A 25,608-nucleotide genomic window follows, 5' to 3' on the forward strand; every position below is an offset into this window, starting at 1 on the left:
TCAGAAGCAAGCCAGTAATGGTATGCAGGGTGGTATGCTGCTGGCTAATCCATTCAATGAAGAGTTGATGTGCTGCACACTTTTTTTAATAGCATCATTTTTATATATTTGGGTTTGGGGAGGGTTGGGGAGGGTTGGGGAGGCTTGGGGAGGCTATCAAGTCAGTTTGAGTCAAAAGGCTCAAGTCCAAGTTAAGTCATGAGTCATTGCTATTAAAGTCAACGTCAAGTTGTAAGTCATCATATTTGTGACTCGAGTCTGACTCGAGTCCAAGTCATGTGACTCGAGTCCACACCTCGGTTATAAAAGCTGGTATGTTAATTTAATATTCTGTTTGATTTGAATGAAAAATGACCACACAACCACATTGGTCTTTGAGATGGTCCTTTATTCATTAGGCAATACACAACATTTAGCATTACTGACATTCTCCATGGACTCATGAATGACCCAAGAAATTATTTACTAAGTGTGCTTGCTGCAGCAGCTGTAGAAGCAGCAACAGCAGTCAGTACACCAAGCACGCCTGCAGTACCAGCTAACACATTATTCAGGAAGTCATCGGCCTAAGGAAAAAGACAAAGAAAAAGAATAAGTAAAATGGAGTGCATCTCCTCAAGCAAAGCATTAATTAGAATATTCTCTCATTATACTGTCATGGCTACCTGTTTGGACTCCGATTTGCCATAACGGAGGAAAGTAACAAAATTCTCGCAGTTGTTTCCAAGGAGGTCATATGTTATTGTTCGGCCTCTCATTTTGTCCACATCCCCCATAATGACGTCAGTCCTCCTTGGTTTGTATTCGTCATCCAGGTAGTTGTTGATTTTGTAAGTATTCCCTGCTGCCACATCCTGTAATGTCTCTATTGTTATCATGCCTTTACAGGAAACACTGCCGCTGGATGAGCTAAAACTGCAGAAAGATACTCTTGAAGGTCCATCTACAAAACAGGAGGAAATAAAAGGTGTGTTTTGATGATGAGAAATAAAGAGACAGAGAGAACAGCAGATGCTGGAGCTGATTGAATACGTTCATAAAGTTATGACTATCGACCATGTTGATATCAGTTTTACTGTGGTGTTAGGGGCAGCAGGTAGTCTAGTGGTTAGAGCATTGGGCCAGTACTCTGCTGTTAGGGGCAGCAGGTAGTCTAGTGGTTAGAGCATTGGGCCAGTACTCTGCTGTTAGGGGCAGCAGGTAGTCTAGTGGTTAGAGCATTGGGCCAGTACTCTGCTGTTAGGGGCAGCAGGTAGTCTAGTGGTTAGAGCATAGGACCAGTACTCTGCTGTTAGGGGCAGCAGGTAGTCTAGTGGTTAGAGCATAGGACCAGTACTCTACTGTTAGGGGCAGCAGGTAGCCTAGTGGTTAGAGCATTGGGCCAGTACTCTGCTGTTAGGGGCAGCAGGTAGTCTAGTGGTTAGAGCATTGGGTCAGTAATCTGCTGCTAGGGGCAGCAGGTAGCCTAGTGGTTAGAGCATTGGGCCAGTACTCTGCTGTTAGGGGCAGCAGGTAGCCTAGTGGTTAGAGCATTGGGCCAGTACTCTGCTGTTAGGGGCAGCAGGTAGTCTAGTGGTTAGAGCATTGGGCCAGTACTCTGCTGTTAGGGGCAGCAGGTAGTCTAGTGGTTAGAGCATTGGGCCAGTACTCTACTGTTAGGGGCAGCAGGTAGTCTAGTGGTTAGAGCATTGGGCCAGTACTCTGCTGTTAGGGGCGGCAGGTAGCCTAGTGGTTAGAGCATTGGGCCAGTACTCTGCTGTTAGGGGCAGCAGGTAGTCTAGTGGTTAGAGCATTGGGCCAGTACTCTGCTGTTAGGGGCAGCAGGTAGCCTAGTGGTTAGAGCATTGGGCCAGTACTCTACTGTTAGGGGCAGCAGGTAGTCTAGTGGTTAGAGCATTGGGCCAGTACTCTGCTGTTAGGGGCAGCAGGTAGCCTAGTGGTTAGAGCATTGGGCCAGTACTCTGCTGTTAGGGGCAGCAGGTAGTCTAGTGGTTAGAGCATTGGGCCAGTACTCTGCTGTTAGGGGCAACAGGTAGCCTAGTGGTTAGAGCATTGGGCCAGTACTCTACTGTTAGGGGCAGCAGGTAGTCTAGTGGTTAGAGCATTGGGCCAGTACTCTACTGTTAGGGGCAGCAGGTAGCCTAGTGGTTAGAGCATTGGGCCAGTACTCTGCTGTTAGGGGCAACAGGTAGCCTAGTGGTTAGAGCATTGGGCCAGTACTCTGCTGTTAGGGGCAGCAGGTAGCCTAGTGGTTAGAGCATTGGGCCAGTACTCTGCTGTTAGGGGCAGCAGGTAGCCTAGTGGTTAGAGCATTGGGCCAGTACTCTGCTGTTAGGGGCAGCAGGTAGACTAGTGGTTAGAGCATTGGGTCAGTACTCTGCTGTTAGGGGCAGCAGGTAGTCTAGTGGTTAGAGCATTGGGCCAGTACTCTACTGTTAGGGGCAGCAGGTAGCCTAGTGGTTAGAGCATTGGGCCAGTACTCTGCTGTTAGGGGCAACAGGTAGCCTAGTGGTTAGAGCATTGGGCCAGTACTCTACTGTTAGGGGCAGCAGGTAGTCTAGTGGTTAGAGCATTGGGCCAGTACTCTACTGTTAGGGGCAGCAGGTAGCCTAGTGGTTAGAGCATTGGGCCAGTACTCTGCTGTTAGGGGCAACAGGTAGCCTAGTGGTTAGAGCATTGGGCCAGTACTCTGCTGTTAGGGGCAGCAGGTAGCCTAGTGGTTAGAGCATTGGGCCAGTACTCTGCTGTTAGGGGCAGCAGGTAGCCTAGTGGTTAGAGCATTGGGCCAGTACTCTGCTGTTAGGGGCAGCAGGTAGACTAGTGGTTAGAGCATTGGGTCAGTACTCTGCTGTTAGGGGCAGCAGGTAGTCTAGTGGTTAGAGCATTGGGCCAGTACTCTACTGTTAGGGGCAGCAGTTAGCCTAGTGGTTAGAGCATTGGGCCAGTACTCTACTGTTAGGGGCAGCAGGTAGCCTAGTGGTTAGAGCATTGGGCCAGTACTCTGCTGTTAACATTTGACTTCAGATTACGTTTACACCCTGCCCCGATTCTGGAATTGGAATATCGGCTACAACAAAAACATTTCCAGAAAAACATCATACCTGGAACTACCAAATGGATGACCTCTCCATTTCCAATGTACAGAGCCCAGTGTTTGTATCGACCTCTGTTGATCTCAATCATGTCACCAATCTCCATCTAAGAATAAGGTGGGTAAGAAGACATGTAATTATGTAACACCCCCCCCCCCACCCCCCACACACACACACGGTCCTGTTTTGCTAACACATTTTCTCTAACCCCTAACCACAAATCTGGTCCCCACAAGTATAGTTAAACATGTTCACACACACACAAACTCCTTTTATGGTACTGTTGATTATTATAAATTAGTATTAGTCAAAGATCAGCAACAGTACTTACTGTGGTCGGACTCCTGGTTTAAATGTGAATGTTTCACTGTAGGTTGTGTCTCATGAAAAAAACCTCGCCCTTATATGACAAGGTCCAAAACTAACATCGCGGTGCAGCCAGCGGGTTTCTCCACGCATCGCGCCGACAGAAACGAACATCTTTCTGGTAAGAAGAGGGGCGGGGACGTATGCCTTATGGCCAACGTGACATGGTGTGATGAAAGAAACATACAGGAACTCAAATCCTTCTGTTCAACTGATTTAGAATTCCTCACAATCAAATGTAGACCGCATTATCTACCAAGAGAATTCTCTTCGATTATAATCACAGCCGTATATATCCCCCCCCAAGCAGACACATCGATGGCTCTGAACGAACTTTATTTAACTCTCTGCAAACTGGAAACGATTTATCCGGAGGCTGCATTCATTGTAGCTGGGGATTTTAACAAGGCTAATCTGAAAACAAGACTCCCTAAATTTTATCAGCATATCGATTGCGCAACCAGGGGTGGAAAGACCCTGGATCATTGTTACTCTAACTTCCGCGACGCATATAAGGCCCTGCCCCGCCCCCCTTTCGGAAAAGCTGACCACGACTCCATTTTGTTGATCCCTGCCTACAGACAGAAACTAAAACAAGAAGCTCCCACGCTGAGGTCTGTCCAACGCTGGTCCGATCAAGCTGACTCCACACTCCAAGACTGCTTCCATCACGTGGACTGGGAGATGTTTCGTATTGCGTCAGACAACAACATTGACGAATATGCTGATTCGGTGTGCGAGTTCATTAGAACGTGCGTTGAAGATGTCGTTCCCATAGCAACGATTAAAACATTCCCTAACCAGAAACCGTGGATTGATGGCAGCATTCGTGTGGAACTGAAGGCGCGAACCACTGCTTTTAATCAGGGCAAGGTGTCTGGTAACATGACCGAATACAAACAGTGCAGCTATTCCCTCCGCAAGGCTATCAAACAAGCTAAGCGCCAGTACAGAGACAAAGTAGAATCTCAATTCAACGGCTCAGACACAAGAGGCATGTGGCAGGGTCTACAGTCAATCACGGTCTACAGGAAGAAACCCAGCCCAGTCACGGACCAGGATGTCTTGCTCCCAGGCAGACTAAATAACTTTTTTGCCCGCTTTGAGGACAATACAGTGCCACTGACACGGCCTGCAACGAAAACATGCAGTCTCTCCTTCACTGCAGCCGAAGTGAGTAAGACATTTAAACGTGTTAACCCTCGCAAGGTTGCAGGCCCAGACGGCATCCCCAGCCGCGCCCTCAGAGCATGCGCAGACCAGCTGGCCGGTGTGTTTACGGACATATTCAACCAATCCCTATACCAGTCTGCTGTTCCCACATGCTTCAAGAGGGCCACCATTGTTCCTGTTCCCAAGAAAGCTAAGGTAACTGAGCTAAACGACTACCGCCCCGTAGCACTCACATCCGTCATCATGAAGTACTTTGAGAGACTAGTCAAGGACCATATCACCTCCACCCTACCTGACACCCTTGACCCACTCCAATTTGCTTACCGCCCAAATAGGTCCACAGACGATGCAATCTCAACCACACTGCACACTGCCCTAACCCATCTGGACAAGAGGAATACCTATGTGAGAATGCTGTTCATCGACTACAGCTCGGCATTCAACACCATAGTACCCTCCAAGCTCGTCATCAAGCTCGAGACCCTGGGTCTCGACCCCGCCCTGTGCAACTGGGTACTGGACTTCCTGACGGGCCGCCCCAGGTGGTGAGGGTAGGCAACAACATCTCCTCCCCGCTGATCCTCAACACTGGGGCCCCACAAGGGTGCGTTCTGAGCCCTCTCCTGTACTCCCTGTTCACCCACGACTGCGTGGCCACGCACGCCTCCAACTCAATCATCAAGTTTGCGGACGACACAACAGTGGTAGGCTTGATTACCAACAACGACGAGACGGCCTACAGGGAGGAGGTGAGGGCCCTCGGAGTGTGGTGTCAGGAAAATAACCTCACACTCAACGTCAACAAAACTAAGGAGATGATTGTGGACTTCAGGAAACAGCAGAGGGAACACCCCCATCCACATCGATGGGACAGTAGTGGAGAGGGTAGCAAGTTTTAAGTTCCTCGGCATACACATCACAGACAAACTGAATTGGTCCACTCACACAGACAGCATCGTGAGTAAGGCGCAGCAGCGCCTCTTCAACCTCAAGAGGCTGAAGAAATTCGGCTTGTCACCAAAAGCACTCACAAACTTCTACAGATGCACAATCGAGAGCATCCTGGCGGGCTGTATCACCGCCTGGTATGGCAACTGCACCGCCCTCAACCGTAAGGCTCTCCAGAGGGTAGTGAGGTCTGCACAACGCATCACCGGGGGCAAACTACCTGCCCTCCAGGACACCTACACCACCCGATGCTACAGGAAGGCCATAAAGATCATCAAGGACATCAACCACCCGAGCCACTGCCTGTTCACCCCGCTGTCATCCAGAAGGCGAGGTCAGTACAGGTGCATCAAAGCTGGGACCGAGAGACTGAAAAACAGCTTCTATCTCAAGGCCATCAGACTGTTAAACAGCCACCACTAACATTGAGTGGCTACTGCCAACACACTGTCAATGACACTGACTCTACTCCAGCCACTTTAATAATGGGAATTGATGGGAAATGATGTAAATATATCACTAGCCACTTTAAACAATGCTACCTTATATAATGTTACTTACCCTACATTATTCATCTCATATGCATACGTAGATACTGTACTCTATATCATCGACTGCATCCTTATGTAATACATGTATCACTAGCCACTTTAACTATGCCACTTGGTTTACATACTCATCTCATATGTATATACTGTACTCGATATCATCTACTGTATCTTGCCTATGCTGCTCTGTACCATCACTCATTCATATATCCTTATGTACATATTCTTTATCCCCTTACACTGTGTATAAGACAGTAGTTTTTTTTTTTTTTGGAATTGTTAGTTAGATTACTTGTTCGTTATTACTGCATTGTCGGAACTAGAAGCACAAGCATTTCTCTACACTCGCATTAACATCTGCTAACCATGTGTATGTGACAAATACAATTTGATTTGATTTGACATCCTGTTATTCAAATTAACTATTTGAGACCCGAGCGTTCTTGCAACTAGCTCTACCTCTGGCTTAGAATGTTTATTTCTCTATATATTTGTTTCTACATAATCACTACTTCAGAAAGGAAACACCACGTAGAAATATGTTTAACAACTTAATAAATAATGAATAAGGTATGTCTTGGCGACACAAGGCATGTTCTGCTCCTTCAGGGTAGCTCACTGCCCAAGAAAAGCTGCAATATATAAAATGACCTACAAGCAGTCCGGGTGGCCATTTTATTAATTGTTCAGCAGTCTTATGGCTTGTGGGTAGAAGCTGTTAAGGAGCCTTTTGGACCTTGACTTGCCGTGCAGCAGCAGAGAGAACAGTCTATGACTTGGATGACTTGAGTTTTTGACAATTTTTCAGGCCTTCCTCTGACACTGATTTTAAATCACATTATTAAGGTCACCATATTAAGGTCATAGTCAGCCTACTGTAGTTGTAGAACACAACGCAGGAAAGCAAGTACAGACCTTTGTCATATGCAAAAAGATTTTGTTCACATGCCTGCCTGTAGAAGAAAAAATGATATGTTGGTAATCTTGACAGATACTCTAAATGGATTGAAGCCTTCCCCACATCAAATGAGGAAGCAGAGACTTTAGCTAAGTGCCTGTTACAAGATATTGTTCCACGACTGTCACGTTCTGACCTTTATTTCCTTTGTTTTTGTCATTATTTAGTATGGTCAGGGCGTGAGTTGGGTGGGCAGTCTATGTTTGTTTTTCCATGTTTTGGGGCATTTCTATGTTTCGGCCTTGTATGGTTCTCAATCAGAGGCAGGTGTCATTAGTTGTCTCTGATTGAGAATCATACTTAGGTAGCCTGGGTTGCACTGTTTGTTTGTGGGTGATTGTCTATGTTAGTGGCCTGTGTCAGCACAGTTCTATTTTGTAGCTTCACGGTCGTCATTTGTTTATTGTTTTGTATGCAGTGTCAGTACTTTCTTTATTAAAGATTTACCATGGACACTTACCACGCCGCATTTTGGTCCTCCGATCCATCTCGCCTCTCCTCTTCAGATGAAGAGGAGGAAGACTGTGACAACGACAAAGTTTAGTTAACGCTAGGTGGACACATTTCACCTTGAAGATAATGAAAGAATTGTGTGACATGATGCAAGTTAAGAGAAATTTGCATGTACTGTTTCATCCGGAATGTTCTGGACTTGTAGAACGCTACAATGGCGTTTTGAAAAATAAAGTGTAAAAAATATGTGCTCAAACAGGAATTACCTGGGTGGATGTGCTACCCATAGCCTTGTCTTCAATGTGTTCCACCCTGGTCCGGATAACTGGCCTCAGTCCACATGAGGTACTGATGGCCCGTCCCATGAGGACCCAAGTCCCTGATCTGCATCTGTTGGATGACACTACGATGAAGTACTAAATGTGTTCGAGCTGTTCACCTAACAGGTTTCTGCTGCCCAAACTCCCCCAGACGACCATCCCCATCACGATCGGCAGCCTGGAGACTGGGTAATGGTCAGGATGCACAAAGAACCTTTGAAACCCAGGTGGAAAAGGCAACATCAGATGGCCCTCGCTACCCCAGCGGCGGTAAAGTGCCTACTTGATTCCAATGGGGATGCTGAGTCTGTTGGTAAGGAGATTGTGTGAAGCAGAAGTATCTTCCCTCCACCAGATGGTCATGTGACCACAGAAGTCAAGTTGAATGACCTGACAGATCTCGTCACTGTGTCACCCTTTATTGTGGATCAAAATGGCCTTATTGGAGATGATAGTAATAAACAAAGTAGCAGCAGCGTAAAAATGGGGGTGGGGGGACAAGGCAAATTGTCCCGGTAGCCATTTGTCACTGTGTCGCCCTCTATAGGCGATCAAAATTGCCTTATTGGAGATGATAGTAACTACTGTCATTGAAATGACTCTGATCCCTTTAAACCTCCCTTTTCCACAAATTGTTATTATGTTACCTTTCAGGGGCCACATTCTGTGTAAAATGACAACTTTAAATTCTGTCTGACAACAGCTCAGAGATATCATATATGGTGATGCTTATGGTTTCTATATCGTCAACGGGGGACTTGTGGAGGCAGAATTTGGGGTGACCTGTTGTAACATCTCAAGGGATATGCTCTGTGTTGGACTGTGATGTCATGCCTTTCATAGACTCCTGGTATGTCTGCACCCTGACACCAAGCCACTGTGTTCCGGAACTGTTGCTTGTACTGAAAGAACTGCTGTGTAAACATTATCATTGTATTATAACCTCACACTATATAAGGGACATGGAACCATTTATTCTTTGAGTTCTTCCCTGTGAAATCAGAGGTAGATCTCCCCTGCAGCTGCTTGACTAAAGATTTTTCTATAACATCATTAAATAGTTTCTGCCATAATCTTTGGATCGACATTTCCACAACAGTTGAACAGTATATGCAGTATATATATATATGACATCAGATTGTTGGATTGTAGATTGTTACCAGACAGTGCTGAGACTATGACATTTGTCAGCAGCGTAGCCTAGTGGTTAGAGCGTTGAACTAGTAACCGGAAGGTTGCGAGTTCAAACCCCCGAGCTGACAAGGTACAAATCTGTTGTTCTGCCCCTGAACAGGCAGTTAACCCACTGTTCCCAGGCTGTCATTGAAAATAAGAATGTGTTCTTAACTTACTTGCCTGGTTAAATAAAGGTCAAATTAAAATTAAATTGTTGGATTGTAGATTGTTACCAGACAGTGCTGAGACTATGACATCAGATTGTTGGATTGTAGATGTTACCAGACATTGCTGAGACTATGACATCAGATTGTTGGATTGTTACCAGACAGTGCTGAGACTATGACACCAGATTGTTGGATTGTAGATTGTTACAGACAGTGCAGACTATGACACCAGATTGTTGGATTGTAGATTGTTACCAGACAGTGCTGAGACTATGACATCAGATTGTTGGATTGTAGATTGTTACCAGACAGTGCTGAGACTATGACATCAGATTGACATCAGATTGTTAGCTAGCAATTTTTTACCTTTATTTAACTAGGCAAGTCAGTTAAGGACAACGCTCTAACCACTAGGCTACCCTGCCGCCACAAATACATCTAGCTACTTTAGCCTACTCAAACACCTGGCTCAAACAGAGACGTTAGCTATGTTAGCTAGCTGGCTATCCAAAACTGGAACTCTTCCATGTCAAGGTAAGCTTTTGATTTGATTCATTTATTGCCACCGGAGCCCACCGATGTAACTGCTAAACTGTTTGCTGTACACTGTACGGCATGATTGTAGCAGGCTTACTAACGCGTTAGTTTTAGTAGCTACAGTATGTTGACTATGACATTAATATGGTGAAAACAAGGTAGGCTGTATGTAGTGGTTATGGTGTGAAGGTTTGGCTTGGAAAGGTTTTTTCGCCTGGTCACAGACATCTGATGTGTTGTGCACCGAAGTCCACAAGCGAAGGAAAAATGTGAGAGGAGAAGAGAGCGTCGATGCAAGAAGGTAGTATACTGAACAAAAAATATAAACGCAACATGCAACAATTTCAAAGATTTTACTGTTACAGTTCATATAAGGAAATCAGTCAATTGAAATAAATGAATTAAACCCTAATCTATGGATTTCAAATGACTGGGAATATAGATATTCGTCTGTTGGTCACAGAACTTTTTTTAAAAGGTAGAGGCGTGGATCAGAAAACCACTCAGCATCTAGTGTGACCACCATTTGCCTCATGCAGCTCGACACATATCCTTCACAGAGTTAATCAGGCTGTTGATTGTGTCCTGTGGACTGTTGTCCCACTCCTCTTCAAATCGCTGTGCGAAGTTGCTGGATATTGGCAGGAACTGGAACTCGCTGTCGTACACGTCGATCAGAGCATCCGAAGTTACACTATTTGTTATAAATGCAGCATAATCTCAGACACTCCTGCTAGCGGCTGGTCCTCCCTTTCTAATTGACTGGACAGCACCCTCACAGGTGAGTCACACTCGCTAAGTCCCGGGTATAGGGCTTCATCTAAATTCACTTTTTACTGAAAGCAGAGGTTCAGCACTTTGTCTGGGTAGAGGACAAAAGCATAACAGGCTAGACTCCCAGTGCTCATTTAGTGTGCCTTTAACCCAGTTACCCTCAGGCTCCTCTTTGGTTTCCTCCTCAAGCCCACAATATGGTCTGGCCGCAGACCACTTAAGGCAAAGCCCCAAAGCCTAAAGTTGTTAAGTTATTTTGCACTTTTTTCAACCAATATTTTGTTTTGTTTTTTTGGGGGCGGGTGGATCAGCTTAATATTGCAGAAAGAATGTTGCTTCCAATGTAATTGTCTGCATCATTTCCAATACCCCATATTTTTTGGTAAATATATATATCCATACACGCATGCATATATATACACATATATACATACACATACCTGTATAGACATACATACTTTTTAAAAGAATATACCTTTATTATTATTCCCCGCAAACCCTTCCGCCGATCCCCCAATTGGAGTAAACTAATAAACACTTCTGCTTCTACCTTCAATCCATACATCTTATACACATTCTACAGACACAGTCTACTTTACAATAGTTCTCTCTTGTTTGTTCTTAGTCCTTCCTCTGTTTCTGATGTCCATCCAGTTTGATTTCTATTTGTAACTATGCTATTTCACAAAAGCTCCGAACCTATATACATTCTACAGATCCCGTATGTTTTACATTGGCTATCTTGTTATTAGTCCCACCCTTCAGCTCCATTCAACTCCTCCCATCTGTCTCTCAACATCATCCATTTTGGATTTCTATTTGCTATATATTTTTCAACTGTGCTGTGATGCTTCACAAAAGTAGTGAACCTTCCTATTCTCATAGCTTCTACAGATTGTAAATTAAAAATAAACATTTTTGCTAAAATAATTATTATATTATTGATGATTGACTATGGCTTTTCAAATCACCCGGTATTGCTATCTGCAGCGTTAGTTCTAGGCAAATATTGCAATTCTTCAGCCATTCCTGGACCTGTGACCAAACACGAGCTACATATGGACAATACCAAAATACATGATCTAATGACTCTGCCTCCTCACAGCAGAATCTGCAGAGCTTGGAAGATTGTATCCCACATATATATAACATTCTATTAGTTGCAAGAATTTTGTATCGTAATTTAATTTGAAAAATGTGAAGTTTTGAATCCGGCGTTGTTTTGCGTATCAATTCATAAACCATGTACCATGGAATGGGTACATCGAACATCTCTTCACAACTATTTTGCAATTTATATGGCACAGCTGTCAGTTTTTTGGTCCTTAAATGAAATTGGTATATGTTTTTATTTATCACACTTTTCTTTAACCATTTATGTTCTTTAATACAGGGCCGACATACAAGTTCCTTACTTTTTTCCCCTTCTACTTGCCTCTTCCATTTTTGTTGTAATCCTGCAATTAATTGGTTGTAATTTTGGGTGGAGCAGACATTTCCATGTCTGTGTTAGCTGCATGTGTGACATAACTCCACCAGTCCTATTTATGATATCATTCACTAAATGTATACCTTTTTTTTTAAATTATTTGATAAATACAGTTTTTTTTAATCAATTAGTATATTTGAATTTAACCACAATATTTGTTGTACTATTTGTTCCGTCCTTTCAGGTGGATTAAACTGAAATTGCAACCAACTTTCTAAGGCTTGTTTAAAAAATAAAGATATTTTGGAGATTATTTCCATTTCAAACAACCGAAAGTGAGCAGGTGTAATCTGAATAAAGGGGAAAAGGCCCTTCCTGAATATAGGATGAGACATTCGTACCAATTGACTAGAGAACCAGTTTGCATTTAAGTATAATTTTTGTATGACTGATGCCTTTAGTGAGAGGTCTAATGCTTTAATATTTAATCATTTCTGCCCACTGAATTCATATTCGTTATATAAATAGGCCCTTTTAATTTTATCTGGTTTGCCGTTCCAAATAAAATGTAATATTTTTTGTTCATATAATTTAAAAAGCAGGTCACTAGGTGTAGGCAAAACCATAAGCAAATAGGTCAACTGTGATATAACTAAGGAGTTAATCAGGGTGATTTTTCCACAAATAGACAGGTATTTTCCTTTCCATGGTAGCAAGATCTTATCTATTTTTACTAACTTTCTATAAAAATGTATTGGAGTGAGATCATTTCTTTCCTTTGGGATTTGTATACCGAGTATGCCTACATCTCCGTCAGAATTGGAAAAAAATCCATACAATTTGTTTCAGGTAGTGGAGATGGAGGAGCCTGAAATGAAAACATATTCTTAGAGTACTTTACTTCCTCTTTCAAAATACCATCCGGTGAATCATGTGACTCCATCATTCATTCGGTGATTCATGTGACTCCATCATTCATTCGGTGAATCATGTGACTCCATCATTCATCCGGTGAATCATGTGACTCCATCATTCATTCGGTGAATCATGTGACTCCATCATTCATCCGGTGAATCATGTGACTCCATCATTCATTTGGTGAATCATGTGACTCCATCATTCATTTGGTGAATCATGTGACTCCATCATTCATTCGGTGAATCATGTGACTCCATCATTCATTCGGTGAATCATGTGACTCCATCATTCATTCGGTGAATCATGTGACTCCATCATTCATTCGGTGAATCATGTGACTCCATCATTCATTCGGTGAATCATGTGACTCCATCATTCATGAATCGGTGAATCATGTGATTTGGTGAATCATGTGACATCATTCATCATTCATCCGGTGAATCATGTGACTCCATCATTCATTCGGTGAATCATGTGACTCCATCATTCATTCGGTGAATCATGTGACTCCATCATTCATTTGGTGAATCATGTGACTCCATCATTCATTCGGTGAATCATGTGACTCCATCATTCATCAATCATCATTTCATCCGTGAATCATGTGACTCCATCATTCATCCGGTGAATCATGTGAATCTCCATCATTCATCCGGTGAATCATGTGAATCTCCATCATTCATTCGGTGAATCATGTGACTCCATCATTTGTAACAAGTTTTAATTAAAAAAAAATTGGTAGCATTTCTATATTGAAGATTGAAAAATAATTTGGTGCATTTTCCCCCATATTCCATCCAGTTCGCTTTATTTTTATAATCTATTACACTGGATCTTTCTTGAATAAGTTCCTCCATTTCTTTTAGTTTTTCCTCTAACCTATTCCCTGCCTCTATAGTACCGTTTTTATTGCTATCTAACTGTACTGGTAGTCTTTCAATTTCCTTTGTTAATATGGACTCTTGATCTAAATTGCTTTTGTTTTATAGATGAGTATTGCATTGCCTCTAAAGGCACATTTAAAAGTGTCCCATACAGTAAGGGGATCTGCTGTACCTATGTTACGTCTGAAAAAGTCAGTTATAAATTCTTCTGTCCTAGTTCTAAACAATTTATCATCTAGTAGGCTTTGATTAAATTTCCGATATCCTCGCCCACGTGGAAATTCTGTAAGAGTAATATATATATGCCAATTATTTGATGATCCGACCGCATTCTGTCCCCTACCAACACTTTTTAAACTTTTGGTGCCAGAGAGAATGGCATAAGAAAGTAGTCAAGGCGACTAGCTTGATTATGCCTCCGCCATGTATATCTCACTAGGTCAGGGTATTTAAGTCTCCATATATCCACTAATTCCAATATATCCATGACATTCATGATTTCCTTAAATGCCTGCGGGTGATAATTTGTAGTGTGATTTCCTTTCCGGTCCATAGAGGTATTTAAGACCGTATTAAAATCTCCCACCATAATAATGGAGTCTAGTGTTGCTTGTAGAGTTGATAGATTCTTATATATATTTTCACAAAAGCTTGGATCATCATTATTCGGACCGTATAGGTTAATAAGCCATATCTGTTTATTGTCCAATAACATATTTAAAATCATCCATCTACCTTGAGGATCTGTTTGGACAATTTGCACGTTTGGATCAAAATTGTTAATTAAAATCATCACCCCTTTTGAATTTCTTTGCCCATGGGAGAAGTATATTTCGCCCCCCCCCAGTTCTTTTTCCACAAAACTTCCTCTAAAACTGTTGAATGGGTTTCCTGTAAACAATAAATATTATATTCCTTCTCTTTTAGCCAGGTAAATACTGATTGTCTTTTCTTATTATCTGCTAGGCCATTACAATTGTAACTGGCTATACTTATTTCACCACTTAACATAATGAGACACAACTTTCAATTCTATTTATCATAATATCTGTTTGTAAACGTACCATTAAACAGTAACATGATGATGGAGTGTCTATATAGCTGTACCATGATATTTGCCTTTCTCCTAAGTAAACCTCCAATTGGTCCCTACTATTCCACCCGCTAAAAGCCCTCCTCATCCCAATGCCCGGCTGACCACCCTCGACCCCCTGTATCCCATAACCCATAACCGACTGGGATCCATCCTTTGGAAAGAGCACACAGTGCCATTTACCGAATTGAAGTAGATTAACTGCCAAATGCATTTCCATCGCCCTCACCTCGATTTGTATTATATATAGCTGTGGATCATCCTCTATTGTCCCTAACATCTTTTACTTCTTCGCAACAGTTGTGGGATACACACATACACCCACACACACACTCAACCCATACCCCTAGACAACCATAAGCTCACTTACTCGACAATTGCACCACCCCAGAGCCCAACTCAAGACAGGTCTTGAATTACAAATGTACTCGCAGTTGCAGCTGCACGAGAAGGCCTGCAAGACCGCACAAAAAATGAGGCAAAAATTAAGAGATTTTATTTACCATTGTCAGATCCTAGATGATGGAGGTCAAATGTACACCTCTACCCTGAAACCCCTACAATACAGTCATCCGTATTGACCATATTCCCAAGCATCTCCATGCAGTCCGACTTTGATTCTGTGCCACTAGGGTCACAATAATATACCCCCTCTCTGAATGTCCGAGTGTGACCCCCTCCCCATGGGTTACTGCAGCTAGTGTTGCCAACACTGCCACTGCCTGGGTGGGGGCACCCCACCGGAATCCCCACCGGCTAGGTACAAGGTCGTCAAGGTTCTCATTAGCAGCTATGAGAATTTCCTTGTATAGTATGCTCTCCCTTTAGGGGGCTTTGGCTTTGCAGGACCAACCCTGCCAAGCAGGCTCAGAATCTTGAGGGGGCAGTGCTGCTCTTGGTCTCTGACCATCATTTGGCTGCATACAGACCACTTACAGCATGCACATAAAACAGTTAGGGACTTATCATGAGTCTCTGGGTCATTCAGGTGGGTGTCTAGGGTATAGGGTCATGGACCATACCATTAAAATAGGATCATAAATAAATAATTAGATATCATTTATTTTAAAAATGTAGTTCCCCATGATAGGACAATAACAAATTAAATGTATCATCTATTTTAAAACTGTTCCACCATGATAGGACAATAAATAAATAAGACGTATAATTCATTATAAAAGTATATCCGTCATCTGAACAGCATTGAAAGCCCTCTCATACCCCGGCCCACAGCAATACATTGGCTCTGGGATATGCAACCATTTCATTACTCACTCACTCAACTTACAAACATAACAAATAAAAATAAACACACACCACACCATCCACACATACTGTGCTTTCTGTTTACTTAGTTTTTATCTTCACTATGTTGAATTAGTGCTTGTGCGTTCAATTAGTTATATGCGAAGATCTATAGAAAAGCTATATTTTTTATTGTATTGTTACAATCCATAACCGGGCTAGAATTGTGTTTATTTTCCTCATCTATGAGAATTTTGCAATTTTTAAAATAACCATGGAGTAGTCTTTGTGTCTCTGAACAACTGGTTATCAATATATAGTTGATCAACGACGAGAGCTACTCGTTTCGCTTTTAATATATTTTCTTTGAAAATTGGATACAGAACTTTGCGCCATTCTGCAATTTCCTTCGGAAACTGATCATTCATGCCAATTTTGGTCCCAGCAAGTATTTTACCCAGGCTTTTAACCATTATGTTATCTTTAAATTAGGCAAATTTGGGCGGTCATACCTTTGGCCTCTCTGTCCGAAGTGGTGTACACGTAAAAGTTGGATTTTGTCGGTAACTTCGTGTGGGATCTGAAGCGCTGTAAGGAGGAACTCTAACTACAGATTCAGTAACATCTACTTCTTTCTCCTGGATACATGTAAGTACCATATTCTCCCTCATTGATCTAGTTTGTTTGTCCAGTAAGGCTTCCCTCAGAACGGCGTTCTCCTTTTTAATTTCGGTTTCAATCTTATTGACGGTCCCTTTTAGTTTGTGTGTTTCCTTCTCTAATGTCACAAGCTTTTTCATCTCGAGGCTTCAACTCTTTTATATCCTTACTAACTAATTCAAGTATACCCAGTTTGTCATTTATTGATTTTAACAGATCAGTTTCGACCTTTACCATTCCCGGTGGTGAGATTATTAAATCGTCTGTGTCTGTAGAAGAGTCACGTTTCCCCTGTTTTACTCTCCGTCATGTTTGTCGATAAATGTCTCTAGTTTTAAGATTTGTTTTGTGTTATTATCCAGATTGAAGGTTATCACCCACCAGATTATGTAGTGCTAATATTTGTCTAACTTGCCAATATTGAATATTACGTTTTATTTATTTATTTTTTATTTTTTTATTTCACCTTTATTTAACCAGGTAGCAAATTGAGAACAAGTTCTCATTTACAATTGCGACCTGGCCAAGATAAAGCAAAGCAGTTCGACACATACAACGACACAGAGTTACACATGGAGTAAAACAAACATACAGTCAATAATACAGTATAAACAAGTCTATATACGATGTGAGCAAATGAGGTGAGATAAGGGAGGTAAAGGCAAAAAAAAGGCCATGGTGGCAAAGTAAATACAATATAGCAAGTAAAACACTGGAATGGTAGATTTGCAGTGGAAGAATGTGCAAAGTAGAAATAAAAATAATGGGGTGCAAAATAAATAAATAAATAAAATACAGTAGGGAAAGAGGTAGTTGTTTGGGCTAAATTATAGGTGGGCTATGTACAGGTGCAGTAATCTGTGAGCTGCTCTGACAGTTGGTGCTTAAAGCTAGTGAGGGAGATAAGTGTTTCCAGTTTCAGAGATTTTTGTAGTTCGTTCCAGTCATTGGCAGCAGAGAACTGGAAGGAGAGGCGGCCAAAGAAAGAATTGGTTTTGGGGGTGACTAGAGAGATATACCTGCTGGAGCGTGTGCTACAGGTGGGAGATGCTATGGTGACCAGCGAGCTGAGATAAGGGGGGACTTTACCTAGCAGGGTCTTGTAGATGACCTGGAGCCAGTGGGTTTGGCGACGAGGGCCAGCCAACAAGAGCGTACAGGTCGCAATGGTGGGTAGTATATGGGGCTTTGGTGACAAAACGGATTGCACTGTGATAGACTGCATCCAATTTGTTGAGTAGGGTATTGGAGGCTATTTTGTAAATGACATCGCCAAAGTCGAGGATTGGTAGGATGGTCAGTTTTACAAGGGTATGTTTGGCAGCATGAGTGAAGGATGCTTTGTTGCGAAATAGGAAGCCAAATCTAGATTTAACTTTGGATTGGAGATGTTTGATATGGGTCTGGAAGGAGAGTTTACAGTCTAACCAGACACCTAAGTATTTGTAGTTGTCCACGTATTCTAAGTCAGATCCGTCCAGAGTAGTGATGTTGGACAGGCGGGCAGGTGCAGGTAACGATCGGTTGAAGAGCATGCATTTAGTTTTACTTGTATTTAAGAGCAATTGGAGGCCACGGAAGGAGAGTTGTATGGCATTGAAGCTTGCCTGGAGGGTTGTTAACACAGTGTCCAAAGAAGGGCCAGAAGTATACAGAATGGTGTCGTCTGCGTAGAGGTGAATCAGAGACTCACCAGCAGCAAGAGCGACCTCATTGATGTATACAGAGAAGAGAGTCGGTCCAAGAATTGAACCCTGTGGCACCCCCATAGAGACTGCCAGATGTCCGGACAGCAGACCCTCCGATTTGACACACTGAACTCTATCAGAGAAGTAGTTGGTGAACCAGGCGAGGCAATCATTTGAGAAACCAAGGCTGTCGAGTCTGCCGATGAGGATGTGGGGATTGACAAAGTCGAAAGCCTTGGCCAGATCAATGAATACGGCTGCACAGTAATGTTTCTTATCGATGGCGGTTAAGATATCATTTAGGACCTTGAGCGTGGCTGAGGTGCACCCATGACCAGCTCTGAAACCAGATTGCATAGCAAAGAAGGTATGGTGAGATTCGAAATGGTCGGTAATCTGTTTGTTGACTTGGCTTTTAAAGACCTTAGAAAGGCATGGTAGGATAGATATAGGTCTGTAGCAGTTTGGGTCAAGAGTGTCCCCCCTTTGAAGAGGGGGATGACCGCAGCTGCTTTCCAATCTTTGGGTGTTCTTGAGGTGCTCCACATAACTTTGTTCAGTCCGCCATTACCTTTACCTTCCCAACCAATAAATTAACTAGTTAATGAAAACCAGTAAAACTTATTTTTTTCGTTCCTGAATTTTAGAACTGATGGATTAATTTTTTTTTTTAGCAATTGTGACCCGTTTCAGGAAGCTAGGTGTATGTCGCGTATCACTACTTCACAGCAGAGGCATTTGAACGTCTTTTTTGTTGTTGTTGGTCAAAACAGTTTTTAGGAAGAAATGCCTTCTGGAACATGTGAACTTTTCATGTGCCTTCATAACAAACTTGTATCCAATCTGTAAGTACGAATAAAATTGTTCAATTATGAGCCTAGTTGGTTTAGCCACGGAAAAAGAAAGGAACTTGATTGGCTGAGATAATGGATGGGCTGGACATGCTCGGAGATGAGTTTGGATTGGTCTGCCATGTAACATGCTTCTGTCTCTAACGTGAGCTGCTCAATATGTGTAGATAATCTCTGCTACTTCGGCTTTTTTTGAAAGATATAACATTAGCCTTGAATAACTACAAAAGTGTTGCTACTGCTCTCAACAACATTGCTATCCTGAATTTAGCAGGTGCTATCAACAAAATTCAGTGGGAAAAAAGTTGTGATGGTCTACTCGCTAGCGCACTGTCAGTGTGAACCGGAGTGACTTGACACAACTCGGGCCAAACAAGATGTAGCTACAAACAAAACGGAGTTACAGGTTAAAGGGTTACAGTCTGCTGTGAAGCTTTCATCCATGTATACATACGGGTTAGAGTCTATCTACATTTTCAGATATTATATGTTTCAAATTTTGTCAGGAAGTCATTTTTAATGCAAGTGAAAGCGTACTGGTAGCTAGCTAGCGAAAGTTAGCTTGCTGGCTCGATGGGTAACGTTACGTGTATGATCTGAGTAGTAAACAGAAAGCCATTTGCATTGCTAGTTATAGCTAATGTTAACTAGCTAGCTAACATTGAACCTACATAGTTAGCATTCACACATAGGCATGGGAGACAACCATGTAATGTTACAATGTCATTCGCTGGTCTATTAACTCCTAAACACGATGAGGTTACCTGTCATTATCATGCCTCATTAAGTTTGCTATGATGGCATCAGTCACGGTCAATAGCCTACATGTTGTCGTCTTTTCTGGCTACTTGATATAAAGTACATTGCATATACAGTGGGGCAAAAAAGTATTTAGTCAGCCACCAATTGTCCAAGTTCTCCAACTTAAAAAGATGAGAGAGGCCTGTACTTTTCATCATAGGTACACTTCAACTATGACGGACAAAATGAAAGAAAAAAAATCCAGAAAATCACATTGTAGGATTTTTAATGAATTTATTTGCAAATTATGGTGGAAAATAAGTATTTGTTCAATAACAAAAGTTTATCTCAATATGTTGTTATTAACCTGTTGTTGGCAATGACAGAGGTCAAACATTTTCTGTAAGTCTTCACAAGGTTTTCACACACTGTTGCTGGTATTTTGGCCCATTCCTCCATGCAGATCTCCTCTAGAGCAGTGATGTTTTGGGGCTGTTGCTGGGCAACACAGACTTTCAACTCCCTCCAAAGATTTTCTACGGGGTTGAGATCTGGAGACTGGCTAGGCCACTCCAGGACCTTGAAATGCTTCTTACGAAGCCACTCCTTTGTTGCCCGGGCGGTGTGTTTGGGATCATTGTCATGCTGAAAGACCCAGCCACGTTTCATCTTCAATGCCCTTGCTGATGGTAGGCTTTGTTACTTTGGTCCCAGCTCTTGCTGGTCTATAGTATACAGTCTGTAATGGTAGGATGACTTTAGCTGATCTATAGTATACAGTTTTGTAATGGTAGGATGACTTTAGCTGGTCTATAGTATACAGTCTAGCTGGTCTATAGTATACAGTCTTGTAATGGAAGGATGACTTCAGCTGGTCTATAGTATACAGTCTTGTAATGGTAGGATGACTTTAGCTGGTCTATAGTATACAGTCTTGTAATGGTAGGAGGACTTTAGCTGGTCTATAGTATACAGTCTTGTAATGGTAGGATGACTTTAGCTGATCTATAGTATACAGTTTTGTAATGGTAGGATGACTTTAGCTGGTCTATAGTATACAGTCTAGCTGGTCTATAGTATACAGTCTAGCTGGTCTATAGTATACAGTCTAGCTGGTCTATAGTATACAGTCTAGCTGGTCTATAGTATACAGTCTTGTAATGGTAGGATGACTTTAGCTGGTCTATAGTATACAGTCTTGCTGGTCTATAGTATACAGTCTTGTAATGGTAGGATGACTTTAGCTGGTCTATAGTATACAGTCTAGCTGGTCTATAGTATACAGTCTAGCTGGTCTATAGTATACAGTCTTGTAATGGTAGGATGACTTTAGCTGGTCTATAGTATACAGTCTAGCTGGTCTATAGTATACAGTCTAGCTGGTCTACAGTATACAGTCTTGTAATGGTAGGATGACTTCAGCTGGTCTATAGTATACAGTCTTGCTGGTCTATAGTATACAGTCTTGTAATGGTAGGATGACTTTAGCTGGTCTATAGTATACAGTCTAGCTGGTCTATAGTATACAGACTTGTAATGGTAGGATGACTTTAGCTGGTCTATAGTATACAGTCTTGTAATGGTAGGATGACTTTAGCTGGTCTATAGTATACAGTCTTGTAATGGTAGGATGACATTAGCCGGTCTATAGTGTACAGTCTTGTAATGGTAGGATGACTTTAGCTGGTCTATAGTATACAGTCTTGTAATGGTAGGATTACTTTAGCTGGTCTATAGTATACAGTCTTGTAATGGTAGGATGGCTTTAGCTGGTCTATAGTATACAGTCTGTAATGGTAGGATGACTTAAGCTGGTCTACAGTATACAGTCTTGTAATGGTAGGATGACTTTAGCTGGTCTATAGTATACAGTCTAGCTGGTCTATAGTATACATTCTTGTAATGGAAGGATGACTTTAGACTCTAGTCATGTAAATGTAATTAATTAGAGAGTTGGGGCACCACAAAATAATATTTATAGAGCTGTTATCTTCAGAATAAACTCTTAAAGACCTAGTAATATTTGACATCAATAGCAGTCAATATTAATCGTCACCTTAATTCAGTCTAATCTGAAAGTTGTAAATTCTTGGTTATCTGCACAAACCCTGGCTAACAAGTTGAATCAGCAATACAAAATTGGGTTTAATTATTTATTTACTAAATCCCTAACTAATCACACAGAATTACATATACACATAATTAATCGTAACTTGATTACAAATTACGTCATAAAGGAAAACGTCCCTAGCGGGCGGAACAGATATGACAGCTTATTACACAAAATTAAAGGGGCTGGGTTTGAGTGAAAGAGCGGGAAGACTGAGGAACAAAGGGCGAAGCTGTGCTATCGTAAATACAGTATCTTATGCATTCTAAATTACCGCCCATTTGGAAAAGGAAAATGCAATAAATATTTACTCTGAGCTGCGCTTCGATAGGTTGGTGGTAGATGGAAGGCCGTGTTGCCAAACCGAGTCCTTTGAAGAATGTCTCTGGTGGTCAATTGGATACGTTGTAGTAACGTCGTTGTGTGGTAGAATGGATACTTTGTCTGTTCCTTCCTAACCTGCGTTTGCAGCTGCTGTTGCTAACTCAACGGCTAGGAGGTATCACTTCTGTAGTGAATAAGAGTCCATAGAGTTCATACCATTCGCAACCAAAGCTCACGCTGATGTTGGCTTCGTTCTGTAGTTATTATCTGAACAATTCTGACATCGGACCGTCGTCCTCACATTCTCGGAACAGGAGGTTACATTGTCGTCAAGGCTTTATATAGGAAGGGAGAGGAGGGCGTGTTTGAAAAGTTTTATAGCCCATGTCCCTTCACAGGGGCGGGCCACTGATTGAGCAGAGCTCTACCTTATGAAAACCCAAATCTCACATTTTAGAAGCTAAAATCACATTTCATCCCGTCACGAATCATTTCATATTCAAACATTTAAATTGAACAACAATTCCATGTGAATCCAATAACTCTGATGTGTAGACTTTCCACTGTAGAGTTTATGTTATCTTATCATTGATGAGAATGTCTCAGATGACAACCGAACTGACATCATATTCATTAAGTACCACCGCACATGTTCAATTGGTCGGATTACTAGAATATAGTTCATTTCCCCCACCTTCTGATGTTCCCAGAATCTCTATGTTAACCAAGGGTTTTGCAAATGTAACATCAGTAGGGTAGAAAGGAAAAAGGGGGAAGAGGTATTTATGACTGTTATAAACCTACCCCCAGGCCAACTTCATGACACCACCATGGCCTATTTATTGCCTTAACTCCCTTATCTTACCTCATTTGCACTCACTGTATATAGACTTTTTGTTTTGTTTTTTCTACTATATTATTGACTGTATGTTTTGTTTGTTTCATGTGTAACTCTGTGTTGTTGTATGTTTCCATCACCCATATTATCTACAGTACACTATTAAATGTCCATGTGGGCTGTGTTATATAAGTAAAACCTCTCGTTCTCTCAAACAGAGAATTAGTGAACATAACGACAGGGATTATCCAGTCGCAGTACATTTTAATGACCAAAAACATGACCTTTCTACCTTTTAGATTTTGTGGCGTAGAGAAAGTTAAGTTAACAGACATGGGGAGGTGATATAAATAATACTCTGAGGGAAAGAGAATGTTTTGGGATTTCAACCCTCCAGACATTATTCCCCAAAGGTCATAATGATGACCTTACATGTTATGTTGTTAATGTAAACATGAATTAATGCTACCATTTCAGACTACTCTGGCGTATTTTATTGCCCTGTACCCAATGATTTTATGTACACAGTGTATTGGAATACTTGTGAAATGCACATTGTTATATTTGGTCATATAATTTCCCCTCGACTCCAACCCCATTTGATGCATTGAACAGATGTGGGTGGAGCAATGTCTACATGAGGGTACAGACTATAAACACTCACCAAAGCTCTGACGACGGCCTTGAGGACGATACCTAAAGCGTTATAAGGAGCAGTGATGCTGGCTGGAGCAATGTGCGGGTTTCTTATCTTTTCTCATCTAATTAAAAACTGCAGAAAGGAAAATAGACTGGAGATGATTACACAAGCAGTAAACTAGAGGGTTCTCTATAGATCTGGCAATTACAGAATGATACTGATTGGCCAGATGGTGGCGCTATGACAAGTGATTGAAATGCAAACTTTGAAAGGTCACGCCCCTAACCCCGTTTGACCAAAAGTCCCTTTCCTCACAAGCAATTTTGCCTCAGGGACTCAAAAGGTCCGCAATGATGAATTTTTCACCATTTAGAATTTTGTGGGAAATACTTAAATTCCTAGTTCTGTGGCACCGAAAGACCGATCTGCACTAAACTTGACATGTGGCATCTATGGACAAAGGTCTCTCAACTTACTATTTTTCAGACTAGTACTTAAAACAACATGGCTGCTATTGACAAATAAACATTCACATGGGCGTGGTCTGGCACTAATGCATATAAATCAGTCAAGGATATTTGTATTGTAACAAAATATTAAACAAATGTTGCAAACCTGTCAAGAATCAAAATTTGAAAGAACATTCATAACAACCACACGGTGGTGCTATATACGAACACATGTTTATATCACTTGATGTATTTGACTCACCGAGTGATTAAATTTGACACATATGCTCAGGGATAGGAGTCTAGTTAACCCAAGCAATATCTCAGACACCACTGGCCTGATTTTGATGACATTTGGGAGAATAATGTGTCTTGCCATAGAGATCAGTCATTTACACAATACCACTGATTGTCCCAAAGGGGGCGCTGCATCATTCATGGGGAATGACCTGCTCTTTTGCCTTGTTAACTGTAGATAAAGTATATTGTTCTCCTATCTTACTGTATTCAAGGAACTAGTTCACAACATTAAAGTGCAGGTGTCACAGACTCAGATTAAGCCTAGTCCTGAATTAAGAATCACTTTCAATAGAGATGATCCATTAACAATGCTTTAAATCCAGGAGGAGGTTAAATCTGGGTCCTGCAATCTGTCCCTAAAAGTAAAAACGGTGCTAATACTTTATAACAGAATATATGATTAACATGAACTGTATGGGAGGATTCTCCATAGATCCTGTTCCTCCAGTCAATCGCCCTCTAGTGGCCTCATGGTTGGAATGTTATTCATATTTTTCATAATTTTATAATGAATCAACTTTATTTTTGTTAAACACCTGAAAATCCAGTGTTTCGATGTGAAAATGTTTTATATTTCAGTCTTCTTTAATGTACACTACCGTTCATAAGTTTGGGGTCACTTAGACATTTTGTACATTTTTGTCCATTAAAATAACATCAAATTGATCAGAAATACAGTGTAGACATTGAGGCAGAGTTCCTCTGTCCAGTGTCTGTGTTCTTTGCCCATCTTAATCTTTTCTTTTTATTGGCCAGTCTGAGATATGGCTTTTTCTTTGCAACTCTGCCTAGAAGGCCAGCATCCCGGAGTTGCCTCTTCACTGTTGACGTTGAAACTGGTGTTTTGCGGGTACTTTTTAATGAAGCTGCCAGTTGAGGACTTGTGAGGCGTCTGTTTCTCAAACTAGAAACTCTAATGTACTTGT

The 25,608-nt window shown here is 41.7% G+C and overlaps 2 protein-coding genes and 1 long non-coding RNA gene across 3 annotated transcripts in view; 1 reads left to right on the forward strand and 2 right to left on the reverse strand.

Moving 5' to 3' along the window:
• Positions 1-25,608, forward strand: part of LOC112251409 (phospholipase A and acyltransferase 4-like) — a 79,662-nt gene that overhangs the window by 32,033 nt on the left and 22,021 nt on the right. The window lies entirely within an intron of this gene.
• Positions 181-3,578, reverse strand: LOC112251408 (phospholipase A and acyltransferase 4-like). The gene is made up of 4 exons (XM_042322502.1): positions 3,424-3,578; positions 3,102-3,198; positions 666-943; positions 181-566 (listed from the first exon to the last, which is right to left on the reverse strand). The coding sequence occupies exons 2-4, from the start codon at positions 3,196-3,198 to the stop codon at positions 459-461; spliced, it is 483 nt and encodes a 160-aa protein (XP_042178436.1). The 5' UTR covers positions 3,424-3,578; the 3' UTR covers positions 181-458.
• On the reverse strand, positions 7,552-16,820 carry LOC121846546. Its single transcript, XR_006083484.1, has 3 exons — positions 16,594-16,820; positions 7,805-7,928; positions 7,552-7,607 (listed from the first exon to the last, which is right to left on the reverse strand). It is a non-coding gene; the product is annotated as an uncharacterized LOC121846546 (long non-coding RNA).

Source organism: Oncorhynchus tshawytscha, linkage group LG05, assembly GCF_018296145.1.
Source record: "Oncorhynchus tshawytscha isolate Ot180627B linkage group LG05, Otsh_v2.0, whole genome shotgun sequence".
NCBI lineage: Eukaryota > Metazoa > Chordata > Actinopteri > Salmoniformes > Salmonidae > Oncorhynchus > Oncorhynchus tshawytscha.

Bases quoted from the DNA above. Each gene is read 5' to 3' on its own strand.
- LOC112251408 (XM_042322502.1), bottom strand. From the start codon at position 3,198: ATGGAGATTGGTGACATGATTGAGATCAACAGAGGTCGATACAAACAC. The intron at 944-3,101 runs GTATGATGTTTT...CCTGTTTTGTAG, and splicing joins CATCCATTTGGTAGTTCCAG to ATGGACCTTCAAGAGTATCT. The intron at 567-665 runs GTAGCCATGACA...CTTTTTCCTTAG, and splicing joins GCAAATCGGAGTCCAAACAG to GCCGATGACTTCCTGAATAA.